General features: G+C 42.6%; 1 protein-coding gene across 3 annotated transcripts in view; it reads right to left on the bottom strand.

Annotated features, from left to right (window-relative positions):
* Positions 1-20,686, bottom strand: part of LOC140076915 (leucine-rich repeat and fibronectin type III domain-containing protein 1-like protein) — a 337,193-nt gene that overhangs the window by 37,308 nt on the left and 279,199 nt on the right. For all 3 annotated transcript variants that reach the window (XM_072123711.1, XM_072123712.1, XM_072123710.1), the window contains one exon: positions 15,246-16,639. In XM_072123711.1, coding sequence (XP_071979812.1) covers positions 15,246-16,624 — 1,379 coding nt within the window. In that variant the 5' untranslated portion in view covers positions 16,625-16,639. The remainder of the gene's footprint in view (positions 1-15,245; positions 16,640-20,686) is intronic.

Raw genomic sequence — 20,686 nt, 5'->3', positions numbered from 1 at the left:
AGTTGTTTCTTCGGTTCTATCTATCATGCCTTTGTTTACTAAGAACATGTCTATCCTGGAATATGTTGAATGTCTGTGGGAATAAAAAGAGAAGTCTTTCTCTGAAGCGTGTTGTATGCGCCATACATCAAATAATTCATTGCTCCATAACCATGGATGCAACAGGAATTCTCTTTTGGGGGATTTGGCTGTGGTATCTAGTTCAAATTGATTAATGGTGTTAAAGTCTCCGCACCATATTAGATCTCCATTTTTATGATTGTTTACCTTTTTTAGTAGCTTTCTCAAGAATGTGCCCTGTCCTGTATTTGGTGCGTACACATTCACTAAGGTGTATGGAAGGTTATTTATTAAACCTACTATTATAATGAAACGGCTCATTGGGTCTATTATTTGTTTTTGAATAGTAATTGATAGGGTGGAGCGGAAACCTATTATGACCCCTCTCTTTTTTTGGGAGTATGATGTTTTTATTATTGTGGGGAACTGGGGATGAGAAATGTTGGGTGGGTTTGTTTTACTTATATGTGATTCTTGTATGCAGAATATATCTGCTTTTTGCTTTTGAACTTCCTTCCATAACATTGACCTTTTGTAGGGGCTGTTTAATCCTTTTACATTGAGAGACATTATTTTTATACCCATTTGTATTGTATGTAGTTATGATTTAGTGTGGCTAACCTGGAATAAATTTCTCGAGAGTAGGACCTTCTAATACATATGATGTAACTGTCTGAATAAGGCTTTACATAGTTTTGTAATGCAATAATTAACATTTTTGTTAATCTACTAACTCTTAATCTTGAGAAGAAAACCATGGAAAACAAAAGTACATTTAACCATAATGAGAAAAAGAAAAATTGTACTATCAGATTATGAAGTACTTGCAATTGGGGATGAGTTTACGTGGAAACGTGGCGAGGAGACATCACCGTCAGACCGTCTTCTCCATCTATTTCCTAGTGATTTGTAGATATGGTTATTTTGCTGTTTGCCACTCCGGATCCAGTCTTCTGGGTTCTCTCTTTTCTTTTGGAGGTGGGATATCTTCAAAGGGTATTTCCCATTTTTTCAGTGCAGAGTATCCCTCCATAAGATTTTTAATAGGAATCATGTTATTTTGATGTTTAACCAGTATTTTGGTTGGGAAGCCCCATCTGTACAGAATATTATTTTTTCTGAGTGCCGTTGTAATTGGGGCCAATTCTCTCCTTGCTTGCAGTGTAGCTGCTGAGAGATCTGTGTACAGCTTTATGGTTTCGTATGGTGCAGGTAGTATTTGTAGGTTTCTTGCTTTTGTCATCAATAACTCTTTTGTGTGGAAAAAGGTGAATCTAGCAAGAACGTCTCTGGGAATTGAATCCGGTAGAGAATTAGGCTTAGGGACTCTGTGGGCTCTATCTATACTTAATTCATACTCTGCCAGTTCTGGTAGAATTGTTTTGGTGAGTTTTTGCACGTATGCACGTAGATGGATGCCCGGGACTGTTTCTGGGATTCCTCTTAACTTCACATTATTCCTTCTATCCCTGTCCTCCGAATCCACCAATTTGGCCTGCATGTTAGTGATTTTGTCTTCTATCTCATTATTTGAATCCACTAATTCGTTGTGTGCGTTTGTCATAGTCGCCATCTTTTCTTCCACGTGTGCTACTCTTTCTCCCAGGCTGTTCACTGAGTACTGTAGTGGTGATATAAGCTTGGAAAGATCTTTTTGTAAAGATAACTTAAAAGCTTCCAACATTGCTTTCAATTTAGTTTCAGAAACAGTCTTCTCTGAAGCTTGGAACAATGCAAAGCTATCAGGAGTTGTTGGTGTCTGAGGCATATGATGTGAAGAGCTGCTTGTATCAGGGTCTATGAATGAATCCTGCTTTCTGATTTTTTGCTTCACTGGGCTTATGCCTGGTGAGTTTGAGACACTGCTTCCTCTCTGTGATATAGCTGATGCAGAGTTGGAGCTTTCCTGTAGCTGTAGCTGCAGAGATGGCATGCTACCCTCTTCTTCCCCATATATAGGGGACTGCCCTGGGTCAGAGGAGGCTTCATGGTGCTGTGATCTCTTTGGATCAGGTGAGGCTATGTCTTGGGGTGTTTTGTTTATTCTGGGTAAGCGGGAGCTGGTTTTGGGGTCTGACTCACCGCATCTGCTGTGGCGCGCTGTGGCTGTTTCGCGCCTGCTGTCCTCAGCGCCATCTTTCCTCCTCGGCGGGTCCGCTGGAAAATATTGTCCTATGGGCTTGCTTTGCGGCTCACGGTTGTTCCGCCGCTTGTTTGCTGTGCCCGCTGTTGTTCCCGGCATTTTTGGTGGACACGGCGTGGTTTGGGCTGGTTTTGCCGCTGGTGCTGAGCTTTGGAGGGACGGTGTCTGCCGGAGCTCCTCGATCACGCGGCCATCTTAGTCCGCAGCCAGGCCACGCCCCCATTCCATTTTTTTTTAAAGACCATATCTATCCTCAGTCATCTCAAAGATCTAGCATAGCCTTCAGTGTAGTCTATAATGATACTATCTATCTATAATGATAGCTATAGGGGGGACAGCGGATGCGACAAGTCCTGCTTCATTGACTATTACTCAGAGTCAGAACATTCGTGACTTGTGTGGATGTTCTTACAAGCTCCTGTCTTCAAACAGACCTGAACTATTGCGAATGTAATGAGAGAGAAGGCGGCTGCTGTGGGAATTAACAATAAGACGGTGAAGTGACAACACATTAGCATTTAGATACCGCAGGAACGTCTGCCTCTGCAAACTCTTGGGGACATTTAATAATGTCGCGTACAGAGCAAATCATTTAGTTTGTGCAGTGGTTTTTTTTTTTTTTTTTTAAGATATTTATTATCTCATGTTTTTCTAAACTGCAAAGAAAGAGAAAATACTAAATAACAAAAATGCGTATTCTGCAAATTTATCACCATGGAGTCTCCAAAAATATACAACTCTGCAGGAGCAAATAATAATATTCAGCAATTACAAATATAGAGGAAACTTCACAGTAAACTCACCCAGCTGGGCTGCAAGTACAAAGCAGGGATGTCTGCAGCTCAGCCGCCTCGTCTCTATGATCAGATAGATCTCAACCAGACGCCCTTTTAGCCCAACTTCTGCATTTACATGCATGATTGGATTGGCAGAGAAGTGTATGGGTCCTTACCTGGGATCTACCTCCCCCAAAACAGAAGGATGGGGCATGTTGAAATCTCACTGCCTGATCATTCCCTCCGCTGAAATCTGCCAATGGATGAAATTGGAGAGAGGCCACATACACAGCACAGCAAAAACATCATGAGAACCAGAATTACAAAAATACATGCGGTCCCCTACTTAAGGGCACCCGACTTACAGACGGCCCATAGTTAATGACGGACCCCTTGGCCGAAATTTGATTAAATTTAAATAAAGAAACATTGGGGGGAAAAAAAGACAGACCAACAAAAATGTTGAAATTCCAACTATCACTGGTGCAAAAAAATTGTTGCCTTGATCTACAATTATAAAAAATATAGTTTCGACTTACATACAAATGCAACTTAAAGGGGTATTCACATCTGGGCATTCACTTTTAATTTCATTCATTTTCCATATGTAAACATTTCTTCAATTGGAAGTTATTAAAAAATGTTCCTGTGTGAATAATGTGAAGATAATTTCTCATAAATCTAGTCATGTTGTCCCTTAGAAACAAGATGGCTTCCTCGGTTACGACCACCTCACAATTTGGCAGTGGTGACCAGACATGCGCTATTGAGTCCTGCCTGACCAACTGGATTCAGGGATCATTACCACAGGGCGGCTGCGGGACATGTAGTGATTCCTGGATATTTCCTATACAAAAAGCTTTTGTTTCTTTGGCCAATCCCTCCAGCAGAGGTGGCCGTATCCAAGGACACTGTCTTGTTTCTAAGGCACTATATCACTACATTTATAAGAAATTATCTTCACAAAGGTAAAAAATATTTAATAACATCTAATGGAAGAAATGTTTATAAATGGCAAATTAATGAAACTGAATGTGAATGCCCTTTAAGAACAAACCTATGGAACCTATCTTGTATGTAACCCGAGGACTGCCTGTATATACAAAACACGAAGAAAAGGCAGCACTCCAGTAGTGTTTCAAGGTGAAAAACCAGGTGGTTTTATTCCATGGCTACGTTTCGGCTTCCCAACACTAGAGACCTTGCCAAAGGCTTCAGTGGTGACAAAGGCTTCGGTGTTGGGAAGCAGAAACGTAGCCATGGAATAAAACCACCTGGTTTTTCACCTTATACACTGAAGTGTTGCCTTTTCTTCGTTTTTGTATGTATATGAAGTTTACCACACTTCTTTGGCTAAGACCTATGACGTTTCCGGACCACGGCGGGGTACACAAGGTCAATTAATTCTAGTTTTTATAGACACTCCCTGAACGGATTCTGAGAGGCTCAGGAAGAGAGTTAGAGTTGTCCACACAACCTCAGTATGGAACAATGCTCGCCCTCAACCCTCAACAACCTCAGTGAAACAGAACCTTATCAGCACAGTAGGCTGCCACCAGCTTCTCATTTGATATTAGCCCTGTAAGCAATGGAATTATAAAGGGTTAAAAGCCAACCGTGGGGTAGTATTTATATAACCGAAACACAAACATGGGGGTTTGTTGATTGAGATAAAAGAACAATGCAGATTAAATGTTATATTACCTTAAGGGCACAATAGACAAACAGTACACACAATAGAGATTTATATATATATATATATATATTGGGTATTGATACTCTCACTTAATGATTCCTCCTGCCTTAGATGGTAAAATAAAAGTGGTGCCCTGTTTATATTAGGTGCAGAAACACCCCTTCACACCCATCGGAGTGCTCTAAGAACTCTCCTACCAAGGATCAGATACAGGACCTTGGATGAGTTCTAGCTTCTCAATGGGAAGTCATAGGGTCAGGGTTCTGGTCTGATTAAATCTGGATGAATTCCTGGATTACACCAGGAGACCAGACATGACCCCGTTACTTTGCCCCCATTAAGAGTTATCTATAACTCCTTTTCCATGACTGTCAGAAGCAGCTGAGAACCCATTTAAGCATGTGTCTTGTTGTCCTGATTAATATGTATTTGGCCTCGGGCTGAGACAGACCATAATTCCATAACTGGTATAATAAGATTTCCTTTGTCACTGTGTAAAAAAATGGAGGGAATTTTCAGAAAGATACTTGGAGACGCTACGGCTATGGCAGTTTTAGTTGATAGCTGACCCCTACAGAGCCAGAGACCCATTTCAGTCTTTGAAGTGGGGCCTTGGGAGGATGTCAGAGACACTGATGCACTGATGGACAAGACACAATCTGGAATGTGACCCCTTTTTTATATTCCTATATTTCATGTATATATATACACACAGCTACAGGGTTGTGAAATAACCAAAGTTTGTGTGGCTAGCTAATGGTCACTGCATATTAAGGCGTGCATGAGACCTCAGTCTTTTAGTACCTTTTAATTTCCATTATCAAGGAGCCCCCTGGCTTTAATAAGATTTTCTCTACAAATGTCCATCTAATCAGCACAGCACTGGTGGTCACACATACTCAGTACCTCAGTCCCTCCATAAGGATCTAATTTTAAAGGAAATCTACCATCAGGATCAAACATCCTAAACCAGGGGCACTCACAATAGATCCAGGCACTGTGGCTCAATCTTCTTATGGATGCTATACATGGCCTCCTTTTAAATCAATTTTTACAATTATGCTTATGAGCCTGAAGTGCTCACTGCAGAAGTGCCGAGGATGCAAAGGGTAGGGTGAGGCAGTGTAACGGCCTGTAAAACCAAATCACAGACTGGCTAGGGTAGCCCCTCAGGTTTATTAGCATCATTTTAAAAGTAGATTTTAGGAAGGAGGCCATGGATGACAAATATAAGGAGATTACTACAGTCTCTGTTCCTGGATCTATGAGTAAGTGTCCCTGGTTTATCATGATGGATTCTAATGAATTTCCTTTAACACAATTATTTTAATTCTAGTATTGCCGATTTTTTTGTTCATTTTCAAATTTTTATGCTTTTTCTTCTTTCTCATTGATAAAATGATTATTTTTTTTAGCTCTCCTCTAATTTTAGCTAATTCTGCGATTAGTTATTAAATAAACTGAACGGTCGGTCGCAGTGAGAAAATAAATCAATATTAAAATGAGCATTATCCTCTCCGAGAATTACATTCTGACGAGTGGCGATTTATATCTTCTTTCCCCTTCTCTCTCTCTTTTTTTGTCAATCCATTAGGGGAATGAAACTGGATAGGAGTCGTATACAGTAATCTGTTGGCGATAATTGTATTACAAGTGAAATGAGACTAATTTTGCCTTGATCCCTTTTAGCTTTAGGCTGCATTAAATGGATTATTGCCTTTCAAAGGGAAAGTGCATCTCAGTTCATTCTTATACGGCCAGGGTAGCGCCATTTCCAGCCACAGATTAATTTGGAGGCGAGGTTACTGGGGAGTTACACTGAATTCACTGGGGATTGGGAATGAAGCAGACGTAAAATACAGTCTAACAATCTTACAATGACCTTGGTTAATTTTCATTAAATGGGTTAGCTGCTATCGCCTGGTCTGGGGTCCCTTATTGCTAAGACAGTATCTATTGGATTCAACACTATTGGATGTATGGATTGTCATAATTTGATATGGTTGGTGGTATCAGAAGGCAAGGCCGCAGTAGTCAGCTTCCAACTTTTTGGTTGTGGCTACCCAAAGATTTTGGCTCTAACTCTCATCACATGCTAAGAGTAGTAGTACTGTGCTGTGCCCATATATACAGGGTAGTAGTAGTACTGTGCTGTCCCCATATATACAGGATAGTAGTAGTAGTACTGTGCTGTGCCCATATATACAGTATAGGAGTAGTAGCACTGTGCTGTGCCCATATATACAGTATAGAAGTAGTAGTACTGTGCTGTACCCATATATACAGGATAGGAGTAGTAGTTCTGTGCTGTCCCCATATATACAGGATAGTAGTAGTAGTACTGTTCTGTGCCCATATATACAGTATAGGAGTAATAGTACTGTGCTGTGCCCATATATACAGTATAGGAGTAATAGTATTATGCTGTGTCCAAATATACAGGATAGGAGTAGTAGTGCTGTGCTGTGTCCAAATATACAGGATAAGAGTAGTAGTACTGAGCTGTGCCCATATACACAGAATAAGAGTAGTACTGTGCCTATATATACAGGATATGACTAGTAGTACTCTGCTATGCCCATATATACAGGATAAGAGTAATAGTACTGTGCCCATATACACAGGATAGGAGTAGTAGTACTGCACTGTGCCCATATATACAGGATAAGAGTAGTAGTACTATGCTGTGCTCATATATACAGGATAGGGGTAGTAGTACTGTGCTGTGCCCATATAAACAGAATAAGAGTAGTAGTACTGTGATGTGCCCATATACACATGATATGAGTAGTAGTACTGTGCTATGCCCATATACACAGAATAAGAGTAATAGTACTGTGCCCATATACACAGGATAGGAGTAGTAGTACTGCACTGTGCCCATATATACAGGATAGGAATAGTAGTACTGTGCTGTCCCCATATATACAGGATAAGAGAAGCAGTACTGTGCTGTGCCCACATACACAGGATAAGAGTAGTAGTACTGTGCTGTGCCCATATACACAGGATAAGAGTAGTAGTACTGTGCCCATATACACAGGATAGGAGTAGTAGTACTGCACTGTGCCCATATATACTGGATAGGAGTAGTGGTACTGTGCTGTCCCCATATATACAGGATAAGAGAAGTAGTACTGTGCTGTGCCCATATACACAGAATAAGAGTAGTAGTACTGTGCTGTGCCCATATACACAGGATAGGAGTAGTAGTAGTACTGTGCCCATATATACAGGATAAGAGAAGTAGTACTGTGCTGTGTCCATATATACAGGATAAGGGGAGTAGTACTGTGCTGTGCCCATATATGCAGCATAAGAGTAGTAGTACTGTGCTGTGCCCATATATACAGGACAGGAGTAGTAGTACTGTGCTGTTCCCATATATACAGGACAGGAGTAGTAGTACTGTGCTGTGATCATATAAAGGATAGGTGTAATAGTACTGTCCTATATCCATATATACAGGATAGGACTAGTAGTACTGTGCTGTGCCCATATATGCAGCATAAGAGTAGTACTGTGCTGTGCCCAAATACAGAGAATAAGAGTAGTAGTAGTGTGCTGTGCCCATATATACAGGACAGGAGCAGTAGTACTGTGCTGTGATCATATAAAGGATAGGAGTAGTAGTAGTGTCCTATATCCATATATACAGGATAGGAGTCATAGTACTGGGATGTGCCTATAGGAGTAGTAAGACAAGAATGCTGTAAGCATATCCCGTTCCTTTGCTAGTTTAGGATGTCATCCTGCAGGAGGAGGGGATGTCAGACATTACTTGATGATGTATCTTGCAGGTCTTGAAGCGCCTGGTATCAGGCTGGGGTATGAGCTCTGAGCAATTAATAAGAAATATATTTATTATCCAAGTCCTTTTCTATGTTCTGCTTCCATCTGTAGTCTGATTTCCAGCGCACGGATTCCCCCTTCACGGATTCATCTATATCCAGTTACCACATATTGCTGTAAGGCAGAGACTGACCAGAGTAGTCACGATGTACGTTCCAGCTCACACTGGCAGCGGAGGTAAATGAGGAGGCACCGCGGGACACTGGAAATAAGACTGCAGGATGGTGGCTGCATATAGAAGAAACACTAACTAGCAGTAAACTAGCAGCCGCCTCAGATGAGGTATGAAATGTTGTTTCTGAAATCTCGCCTGTTTACCTGTAAATGTATCTCCTCCAAAGTCATGTGAAGAGTCATATTTTGCCTGAGATGAGTCAAGTTTAAAGGCTTTCATAGGAGGTCACTTTAGACGCTCCATCTTCCTTTCTATAGTACCTAGTGTGTCATTTTTAGGATAAGAATCTCACTTTGCAGATCACATCAGGCTTGTGGTTCTGTCATCTGCAGAACCGGAGATACAGGCAGTAAAAGACAGTGGAAAATGTGAGCGGCGTATAAAAATCCAATTCCTGCCTTCTTTTTTTTACTGTCTGTATCTCTGGTTCTGTAGCTCACAGACACCTCTATCTTTGGTTCTGTAGTATCTAGAAACATGACCTTGTGTCATATTAAAGATAAGACTCTCATCTTCCAGATCACATCAGACTTGTGGTTCTGTGAATTACAGAAAATCTGACTCTTCTCTGCTCATTTTACATCAATATCTCACAGGGTCATTACGTGCATCCATGACACCTATTACTACATTACCTGGTGGTCAGCACTTCCCATCAACCTGAGGTTACAGGAAATCTACCATCAAAATCCATCATGATGACCCAAGGCCACTTACTCATAGATCCAGGCACTGTGACTGTGGCAATCTTCTTATATTTGTTATCCATGGCCTCCTTCCCTCTAAATCCAACTTAAATTATGGTATTGAACCTGAAGGGCACCTGGGGGTGTTACCAGAGCCCCTCTGTGCTGTAGCTTCACAGGCTGTTACACTGTCTCTCCTCCCTTCAGCAACCTCAGCACTTCCCCTTCCCGCTGCCTGATGTAATCTCAATGCAGCAGAGGAAGTTTCAGCACACAGGAAGGGGGGGAAGTGCTCCTGCACAGTGTACTAGTCTGTGAATCTGCAGCATCGAGGGGCTCTGGTAACACCCCATTAGCATAATTATAAAAGTTGATTTTAGGAAGTAGAAAGTCATGGATAACACATGTAAGAAGATTACCACAGTCACGGTGCCCCTGGTTTACAGTGTTTGATTTCGACGGTAGATTTCCTTTAATGTTTTTAAGTAACGAGCAAAATACGGGATAAAACTCATTAAAACCTCTGTACAGGAGCAGAAATATGGAGCCATCGCTGGAGTGTTTTGCTTTATTCAATAAGTGCAAAAAAAAAATCTATATCTGCGGTGAATTCATTGTAGGAATAAAGAGAGGATTTATGAATTTGGCGTCTGAAAGGACTATTATATTGCCTGGAATTAAGAGTCGCAGTATTTGAGGGATAATTCAGCCTCCGGAGCTCTGGAACTTGAATGTCTCAATTAGTCGAATGCTGTGAGATGGAAAATAATGTCAGGGAACGTGCGGCTGTTTTTCTCTTTCCATTTTCTCTTGTTTATTAATAAAAGGGGGGGGGGGGGGCTCATAGTGTTCTCAATCAAAGAGTCACGTTCACCTTGGAAATGTTTTTATGTAGATCTCTTCAGCTCCTGACAATGGGATTGTTTTTTGAGTATATTTCCATCTTATCAAGGCCTTTTGGCTATTTAAAGCGACCTTCTACCCAAAAGACGTCATGTGACTAAATATCAGGCATCAATAGTCGATATCCCATCCTGCTTCTGCTACTCTCTTTACCTCCCTGGTCAGATAGCTCCCAAAATGGCCGCACAGATTTCATAGGTCACAAGACATGGCCTCTCCGCTGCTGTGAGCTGGAACAATGAGGCCTTCAAGAAGTCAGCAGCCATTTTGGAAGTGACCTGATGGGAAATTAGAAAATGAAGGAACACCCAAAATGATACCCACAAATCCTTATATGATCCTTTGATATCCTCGATTATCATTATGTTTGTAAGGTATACCACTCCCAAAGAAAGTTTATATAAACTATTGGGGGGCAGATTTATCAAGCTGCCTAAAAGTAAGAATGTGCTTAGTTGCCCATGGCAACCAATCACAACTCCCCTTTAAAATATTCATGAGCACTGTTAAAATGAAAGCTGAGCTGTAATTGGTTGCCATGGGTAACTGAGCACATTGGGCTTGATAAATCTGCCCTTAGGAGTTTCAAGTTCAGGGTATTTTTCTCCTAAATCTTCTCAGGGAGTCTTCTCTCCTGAGCTTCCTCACTACATGTCCTGCATTCATCAGGCGCTTACAGGACTCTCAGCCAAACAGATCCTGTCTTGGAGCATTGCTATTGCAGCTCCTCACCTCCAGCATGAAGCTACCTACACCTACCTACACCAGGCTGTGAGCCCCTTTTGCCGAACATCAACCAACCAGCGACCTTGAACCAGTTAAATTGTTATCTGCTGTTGTGGTTGTTGCCGTGATCTGGAATAAAGGAACTGGAAGTTTAGGGTTGACACCCCTTGTCTCCAAGTGATCCCTGCATAAATCTGCTAACATATGGGCACCCTATCAGGGAGACCTATCATCTATCCACAGCGTCTCCCTTTTCTTGCAAATCTACCTGCCCGGTGTGCACGAGGCTTGTTCCTCTGATACCCAGCTACCCTAGGCCGCACTCCGCCATCCACTCCAAAGGGAATCCAGCTGCCCCCAAGCCCAAAAAGGTCAGGCCCCGCTGGGGGATGTTCCACTCGCACAATACAGAGAATATGGCTGCGTCCTCTATGAAACACTGTTGATAAGTACTAGGGTCGGTCAATGTGAAGAAGTATTTGGTAGCAGACTAATAAAAGTAGAGCGTGTCTATGATTGTACTTAATGAATGCCCAATATTTCAGCCTTCATTTATCAATTATAATACAGTGCAACTGCTGAAGTGATCTTAAAGGAAATCTACCACCAGGATGAAGGATTGTAAACCAAGCACACATACATGCTGGTGCGTGCCCCTGGCCAGCTTATGCCTAATGCAAATGAGCGTGAGGGGCTGTGAATTAAGCCTGGAGACCCTTAGATACATTTGCATAATTTTAAAAGCTTCTTTTCTGTAAAAGCAAGGGCATAAGCAACTAAAAGAAGAGCAGCTCCTGCCGGTGGGGCGCGCGTCAGCATGTAAGTGTGCTTGGTTTATAATCCTATATCCTAGTAGGAGGCTTCCATGTGCCCTCCCTATAATCATCCTGCAAAATACTAATGGACAATAACCCAAAACATAAAGCCAATATCTTTAAAGGGCTTGTAACAAAGTTTCAAATTAGGATGATAGATGAGGGATCCCCACCGATCACGAGAACTGTCCCATTGTCATTAATGGCTGGAAAGTTAGGTTGAGCATGCGTTCTGCAATTCCATTCAATATCATGAGAGTGTCAGCCCATTTACTCTCCGGAACTGTTAGTAACAGTGAATGGTGCTGGAGATACCTGAACGCTATGCTTGGCAATCTCTGACACCTCAATACCGTTGAATGAGGCGGCAGGACACATCCTCGTCCTCCCACTGTGACCAATACTGAGACCCTGTTCTCTGGGGGGTCTAAATCTCATGATCGCTGCAGGTTCCAGCAGTTGGACCTTCACTGAGTAACTTAGATGACTCAAAAAGTTGCTACAATCCCTTTAACAACCACCCTCAGAAGACCAAGGAGTCCTAAAACCTATGACATCACACCCACAGATCTCAGCATCCTCCAGTCTCCCAGGGATTGCATGAGGAGATGGCTTTGAGCAATCGCACATCCACAGAAGATCTGTATAAGATGTTTGGAACAACCTTCCTGCTGTGCTCCTTCAAAAACTGTGTAAAAGTGAAGTGTTGATGTTACCTTGATGGAAAATTGTGCTTGCTCCAAACATTCATTTGATTTAGACTTCAATTTGGCTCATTTACTTTAGCATTTTGTTATTTACAGGCAGTCCCCGACTTACGGACAACCCGTAGATACGAACGGGGCACTCGGAACGCCGCACATGCGCAGTCCACTTCCTGGTTTCTTAGCCCTGCTTGACATGCTGCGCGTCCTCATTGGGCGGGCGGGTCCACCTCCTGGTTTCGTAGCGCTGCTTGACGTGCTGCGCGTCCTCATTGGGTGGGCGGGTGATGACGGGGTTCCTTGGGCGGAGCTAAAGACTGGCGCCGCCATGGAGGTGACGGGGAGCACAATGGAGGTGACGGGGATCCGCTGCCGATGTATACAATAAGTGATTGCCGGCAGTATCGCGGGGTACAGGTAACTAAGGAAGCATTAGCTGGTGCGATCTCACGCTTCCTTAGTTACCAGCCAGTGCACTAAAAGAACTGAAAGCCGGAGATTGCAGGTAACTAAGGAAGCGTGAGATCGCACCAGCTAATGCTTCCTTAGTTACCAGCCATCCGTGGGCTGTACTAAATTGTCAGGAGTTAGTGTACATCTACAAAATATACCAGTTCCGACTTACATACAAATTCAACTTAAGTACAACCCTCCAGTCCCTATCTTGTACGTAACCCGGGGACTGCCTGTACTTTAAAAAAAAATAGTTTGACGTGTATATGGTCACTAATAAATTCGGGTTCTGATCAGGTAGAATTACATATAGCACAGACAGAGGAAATGTATATTATCTATAACACTGCCGCTGGATGCTGTGCTGAAGACATATTACTGCTGCTCCGCACACTTCCACATACACACATTGATTTTGTAACTAATGTCGCTCACTGACAAGATACTATCTTTTCCTGGCACCAACTTATAGATGGAATGAACAAACTCTGCTTCCAACAATATCGGAGGAGTTTGGATCGGGGCCATACTGACAGATCTTCATCCATCTGGAGCCCTTAGATCTCTAGTAGCCAGGCCTGGCCCCTCTCCTCATCCTACAGGCCCCGTTTCATTAGTAACTTTAGTCTACTGCTTATATGTCACAATGTTATTTTCATTATTTTCTCTTTAAAGCGGTATTCCCACAAAGTCACGATTCTTGAATATACACCAACCTATCTCTACCAATCCTGGTGTTTACACGGTTGTCCCTGGATCCGACCGTAAATCTGATGACTGTGGTCGGCAGATTCCTGTAGTGTTTCTTATATTGCAGGAGAAGAGGGAAGGGGTAGGAGGCAGACAGCACTACAAACACAGCACTTCCTAGTTCAGAGTGTAGAGGAGAGACATCAGAAGCTCTACAAACGAGATACGCACTGTATCCACGGTGAGGGGGAGGCATAGCAGTGACCACTGTGTGTCTTATTGATTAGATGAGGCAGCAGAGCTGAGTGTGTCATTGTGTCTTATATCCATCTCATGACTCTGATCTGTCTCATCTCTTTTTCTATGTGTCAGATACTAGTACAATGTTTAGAAGGCAAATGAAAGTGTATATAAACCTTGTACCTTCATAATCTAAGCACATTGTCAGCACACAGAACTAAATGGATGATAATGTGTCTGCTTAGAGAGTCCCGGTCCACACCCTGGAATATTACACTGATAGGAGATAAAACAGCAATAAAACTTAGTAAAATTGCAAACTAATGGGTTAAAAATGATCTTTATTGTGTAAACATCACTATGGGATTAAAATTTGAGAACTTTCTTTTATGGGCAAACCACTTTATAGGGCTGAGTTACACAAACGGTGACATTTGTCTTTGATAGAAAGCTGCTATATTTTGGGGGCAGTTCTGAGTTGGGGGTTTGAATAAACTCTGACCCCAATTTAATGTTGCTGTGGGGCAGTCTTAGTTAAAAATATTTTTGACTATCCCAAAACCACACAGGAACCTGAAGTTGCTAGGTATGGAAATGCCAAAAGAGGCAAGGCTCAGAATTATGGTGAAAAGTGGTGGATCATGTCATGATTTCAAGTGTAGATGCAAGTGTTTCATGCACCAAGGGTAGAGGTCTACCATGTGTGCGGTTCATGTTTGTGAGGACTACCGTCTTCACTTGCCCAGTATGGCCCAAAGCCACCATCACCCTTACCGTCTACTTTTAAGGAGTCACAATTCTTTGTATATTCAGTGTCAGAGTCCATTAAGCCTACAAGTTACCCTTCCACCCACCGTTCTTAGAAGAACCTGAGCAGGAACCTTCACACAAACACACCATAATATGCCAAGGTGCAACCTGGGGTCTACACTATTTCTTCACCTTAGATAACTGGTAGCTTAGTGCATCCCCCTTCGTTCCATATTCTTACGACACTTCCAAGAGTTAATGCATTTCCCATCTGCACCAGCTGACGGAATCATCGCGTCTATCTTATTTCTGTGGGACATGAGCAGAAGTAATTGTGATCCTTCAAACCACTCAAGTGTGGACATCACCAGATGTAACATTTCCCATCACTGTCCTTAGATGAACCTTTCATTATACAGGAATCAGTTTTTCACCATCAACCATTAGATCATCTTGAGGTATACAGGGTCAACCCTCTAATTCTAAAAATATGTTCCGGTAATGCAGACCGGACTGCGGCAGAACACCCCCACCCCCACCGCCCTGTGCTCTGTGCGAGTCTCCGGACAGAATTACCTGTAAATGAGGATGTCATCTAATGAGCTGTTGTACTGAATCTGGTACATCCTTATTCCTGGGATGTGACTCTGGGGAGGCCATTGGATGAGTGCCGAGGATGAGGTCAACTCTGCAACCACAACCTTCCTATCATGCAGATATTTTGTTTCGTTGGAAGGAATGCTAGACTTCGCTGGCGTCAGTATATCGGAAGGTCCTGACTCAGTTTCTTTATCATAACTGGTGCTGTTGGCGAGATTAGGGAACTGGTTGACTACAAGTTCCACAGATGCCGTTGTCTCTCCTGCAGCATTGGATGCGATGCAGGTGAAACTCCCACGATCCGTGTAACGTGTGTTGAAAATATCCAACGTCCCATTCTCGTATGATATAGTCCTGGATGTATTGGATACAAGTTTCCCATCTGGAAATATCCATCGTACGTATGGATCAGGGTCACCCACCGCTTTGCACTTTAAGGAGACACTTTTACCCTCCATCACCTCGTGCCTGGAAGTTCGATGAATTATCATAGGAGGTTCACAAACAAATTCCTCTTCTTTGATAGACCAGAAATATTTGCCCATTAGTTCTAATGGGGAGGCACATGTTTCCAAATCATCCTCTCTGGTCAGGCGCCTCAACCACATTAATTCACAGTTGCAATGTAAAGGATTTCCCCCAAAGCTAAGCACCAATGAAGATAAGGGGGAACCTTTTGATTTGGCATATACAGGGATCCTAGAAAACAGAGGGTCCGGGGGGATCTTTTTTAGTTTATTGGAAGTCATGTCTAACCTGGCCAGTTTATGAAGGTTGGAGAAGATTCCTTCAGGGACATACTCTATGAGATTGTGATCAAGGCCAACGGTGTTAACACTTGAAAGCCTCCCAATAGTCTCCCACGGGATGTCTACCAAATTGTTGTAAGACAAATCCAAGTCTTCTAAGGTGTCAATGAAGTCATCAAATGATCCCGGAGCAATGTAATGGAGCTGATTGTTGCTCAATATCAAATGTCTAAGGTTGAGTAATCCTTTGAAGTGGTCTTCATTGATAAAAGTCAAGCGGTTGCTGTCCAAGTGTAAGGCGTGGAGCCCTTTTAGGTCGAAGAAAGTGTAAGGCATGACTTGACTAATGGTGTTTCGGGAGAGTGTTAAGTGAATGAGGTCTGTCATGTTAGCAAAGTCTTTCCTTCTAAGGGTGGTTATGAAATTGTCCATGAGCCGGAGCTCTGCTGTCCTTCTGTCAATAGTGGGAGGAACAAATAGAAGGCCGGTCTTGGTGCACAGGATGGTGAAGGACGGAGAGACATTCTGGCAGGAACATCTCTTGGGGCACATCATGGCCTTTACAGATGTGCTAATAATGAGCAGACAAATAGCCAGCCTTTCCATGGTCAGGTGCAGAACCTGCAAATGAAGCACAAAATTATATTTAACATTGGAATATTCTCATCCACAGGATGTATTTATACTGTGGCAACCCTCCCCCCTCCCCAAATATTGTAATGAATTACATGCTTCACTTCTGTTATTATAAAACAGTAATTAGTATAATCTAATTATATTGTACATAGTTGTACTGATTGTACTATGCTCGTCTTGCTCTATAACATGCTGCCTGCAGATAGGACACTATCTGGATACAATAGGATACAATCTATTGTGCTCCTCCTGTTCTATAACATGTTGTTTTCAGATATGATACTATGTACAATCTGTTCAGCTCCTCCTGCTCTATAGCATGCTACCTGTAGATAGGACACTATGTACCATCTGCTCAGCTCCTCCTGCTCTATAACATGCTGCCTGCAGATAGGACACACCCCCATGGATTCCTTATGTACAGCCTCCCTTACACCAATGGACTCCTTATGTACAGCCTTATGTGGGCCCCCCAGCAGCTCTGGGCCCCGGTACTTGCCCAGGTATACCCAGTGCTGGCGCCGGCCCTGATGCCTTCTACAGACCTGACACTTTGTACAATCTGCTCAGCTTCTCCAGGTCTTTATCATGGTTTCTGCAGATCTATGGACAGTTCCTTGTAGTGTACTGTGCACAGAGCCATACATCTCATATAGGACCGGAGCTCCTGGTAGCAGGGTCATTAGGGTCAGTCGTGCCCTTATCTGATGGGCATTACATGATGCCTTAGGCTGAATAGCTAATGTTTCCAGTGGTCTTTATGTGTTTATTTGCCCACGAGATGAATGTATAAGGAAGCGTCCGCCGACATTCCCAATAAATCATTATTAAGCACAAAACCACAATAGTCAACATTTTACTGTAACTTGCAGAGAGACATTTATACATCTATCATGTCCAACAATGGCCACAGTACAGAACACTCTCCATTGTGCCTCGCTTAATGATTATTAATGTGACGCTGAAATACTCCTCTTATTAAGGGCAACTCTGATCAAAATGCATTTTACCTTCCCAGATATTCCATAGCACCGGTTACCTCACTGAATTATGGTCCTTGTCATTCCTCTAATTATTACTTGGACTTCAAGATCTCTTAAAATCCAACCATGAGAATAGGAGGCGAATGTTCTCTAACGAGGAATAATGGGAGCGGCGAGGTGCACTTCTGATGTGAGCACTAGATGGCGGTATTTCATCACAGTGATGGTGGCTTCCAGAGCAGTGAAATTTGGCTCCTGCAAGTGTTTGCCTGTTGAGATTTACCATAGCCGGGGGCTACTTGGTAAGAGCGGGTAGATGGTTAAGTGGCACGATATCAAAGTACACAATGTGGCTCTCCACCATTGCTGGAGGATCTGTGTTTAAAGGAATTATAAGCCTATAACAAATACTTAACACATCCGCGCTCTTGTTTGAAATGATCCAGACACGTGTGTGTATACGGCGAGCAGATAAGTGGCTGCTTTTGTTTTTGCTGCGATTCAGATGGCGTTCGGGATTTTTGTTTCTTGGCCGTAATAATCTCTCCACTATTTGTCACACACATCACTGCGGCGCCTAAGAGCAGCTTAGATATAACTAACCGCTGCTATGGGATTTTGGGGGGAGGTTTATGAGTTGTGGCAAAGGGTTAATCCCTTTGGAGAAGAATGCACCAGATGTATGAAAATGACCAAAAATTGGTATAACTACTGGAGGAATTGGTAGATAATCTTCACTATAGTTTCCAGCATGCAACTTTCTAGCGGATGTTCTTCCTTAAAGAGAACCTGTCATGCAAATGAACCCACCCCAAAATAAATACTTCATTAAAAACTTTGACTAAAAAGCATTGTCCTTATCCAAAATGGTTACTTTCCATGGCTGCAATGTTAAAAAATCTTGTATGTAACTCATCTGAGTCCAATTGAGTCCCATGAGTCCCTGCATATTCATGAGCTATTTGCACCGCCCTGCCTCCGTGGTCCTGATTGACAGGTCTCAGTTGTACAGAACATGCTGCTGTGTGGAACATTGCCATAGACTCCTGTTGCATCATTGGCCACTTCGTGTCATGTGACCAGGGTGACAGCATCTAAGGTCCTGTTACATTTGCACTGTCTACCCCATGTATGCATCTGATCACATGAAATCACAGCAGCCTACATGGATGATGTGGAGCAGTAGAAGTCTTGAAGGCTGCTGTAATCATGACATGATGCTGCCATGTGATCATATACATACATGGGGTCGACATAATTGTGTAAGGGACCACAGATGACATCACCCTGGTCACATGACATGCTGAAAAGAGGCATGGGACATGGGGAGGTGTGGATGGAAGGGGCCATCCGAGCACAACACCCCCATTTTGATGCCAGGGAATTTAAGATAAAGTTGATCACCATGCTATACACAACTTCATAGTCGCCCACTATGTCTCTTTCTCTCACAGTCCATCTCACTGACAGAGACAGGAAAAGGGGAGGGAGCAGGATGAGTCACAGCTCCTTCTATTAATCAGAGCTCAGATATATAAACAAAGATCCATAGAGAGTTTGCAGACAGCAGTAAGTAAGTAGCAAGACTGCTGAATCACTTGATGGACATTCAGGGATTATTATGAAGGCAGTAAAGCCACGAGGGCAACTGATATAATCTTACATGCCAGTTTTCTGTCAAACTGCCAGGAAATTGCAGCTTTGTAGCTTTTCCCCCTTTTGCCACCTCCAAACAAGCTCTGTACAGCCTGATACTATAGCGTTCTGTGATACTGAGGACCCAAAGTGTATAATAAGTTTGCTACATGCATATTGTTTGGACAGAATTTTGTTACAACTAATTTACCCAAACATTTTTTTGCATCCTATTGATGTTCTTTCTGCAGTCTCTGTGATAGGATAAGGAATAAAAGTCATATATAATATAAAGGATCAGATAACACCCGGATTTCTGGCATAAAAAACATTGGAAATATTGGTGTTGAAGCTGAATGCTGCATTTGTGAAGCGCCTTTGTCTCTTTTTCCAACACCTCCAGAATATAAAGTGAGATGCAGCACGGTCCATGTGTCCACTAGATGGCAGCACTGGGATGTTTCATCATTTATTATGTCAGGGCTGATATTAAATAGAAAAATAAACGCTGAAAAGAGTTTTAAAAAAAAAAACACACACAAAACCTTATCGAAAAGATGTCAGTTCTCAATGATATTGCCCCTTAGACATGAATGTAATAATATCTTATCAAAAGACAAACATCTTTAGCACTAGGAAGAGTCGGATCCAACCAATCATGTGGATAACATATTATCTTTGGACAATGCCTTTAAATCCTGGAAGAGCAGGGAGGGTACTTGTCTCAGTTCGGCGCACACAGATAGGTGACATACACAAGATGAATCCAAAAACGGGGGTATTTTATTTCGTATCTCTGGAACACAACGCGTTTCGCAGTCTACAATGACTCCTTTATCAAGTGGATAGATACTGCAGCGCGGGTGAAGGGCCGATTCCCCGAAGCTGTCCTTTAAATCCTGGAACACACACTTTCTAGGGGCTTAAAGGGGTTGTCCACTTTCAGCAGTTAATTGAAATGGTTTGTGTAATGAAAATTTTTGTAATATACTTTCTCTATGAATTCTCAGTTTTCTAGATCTCTGCTTGCTGTCATTCTATAGGAGGCTTCATTGTTTACTTCCATTGGATTAAAACCCCTGGTCATGTGATGTCACACAGGTGCATGGCTCGTTGAGGGTAATCACAGCTGTGTGATATTACGAGCTGTGCACCTGTCTGACATCACATGACCAGGGATATAACAAGCTGTGCACCTGTGTGACATCAGATGACCACGGATACAATGAGCCGTGCAACTGTGTGACATCACATGATCGGGGATATAACCAGCCATACACCTGTGTCACACCACATGACCAGGGATACAACGAGCCGTGCACCTCTGTGACATCACATGACCGGGAATATAAACGCCATGCACCTATGTGACATCACATGACTGGGGATATAACGAGCCGTGCACCTGTGTGAC

Source organism: Engystomops pustulosus, chromosome 9 (genome assembly GCF_040894005.1).
Source record: "Engystomops pustulosus chromosome 9, aEngPut4.maternal, whole genome shotgun sequence".
Classification (NCBI taxonomy): Eukaryota; Metazoa; Chordata; class Amphibia; order Anura; family Leptodactylidae; genus Engystomops; species Engystomops pustulosus.
The sequence above is the reverse complement of the archived record's forward strand: the minus strand, read 5'-3'. Positions and strand labels throughout refer to the sequence as shown.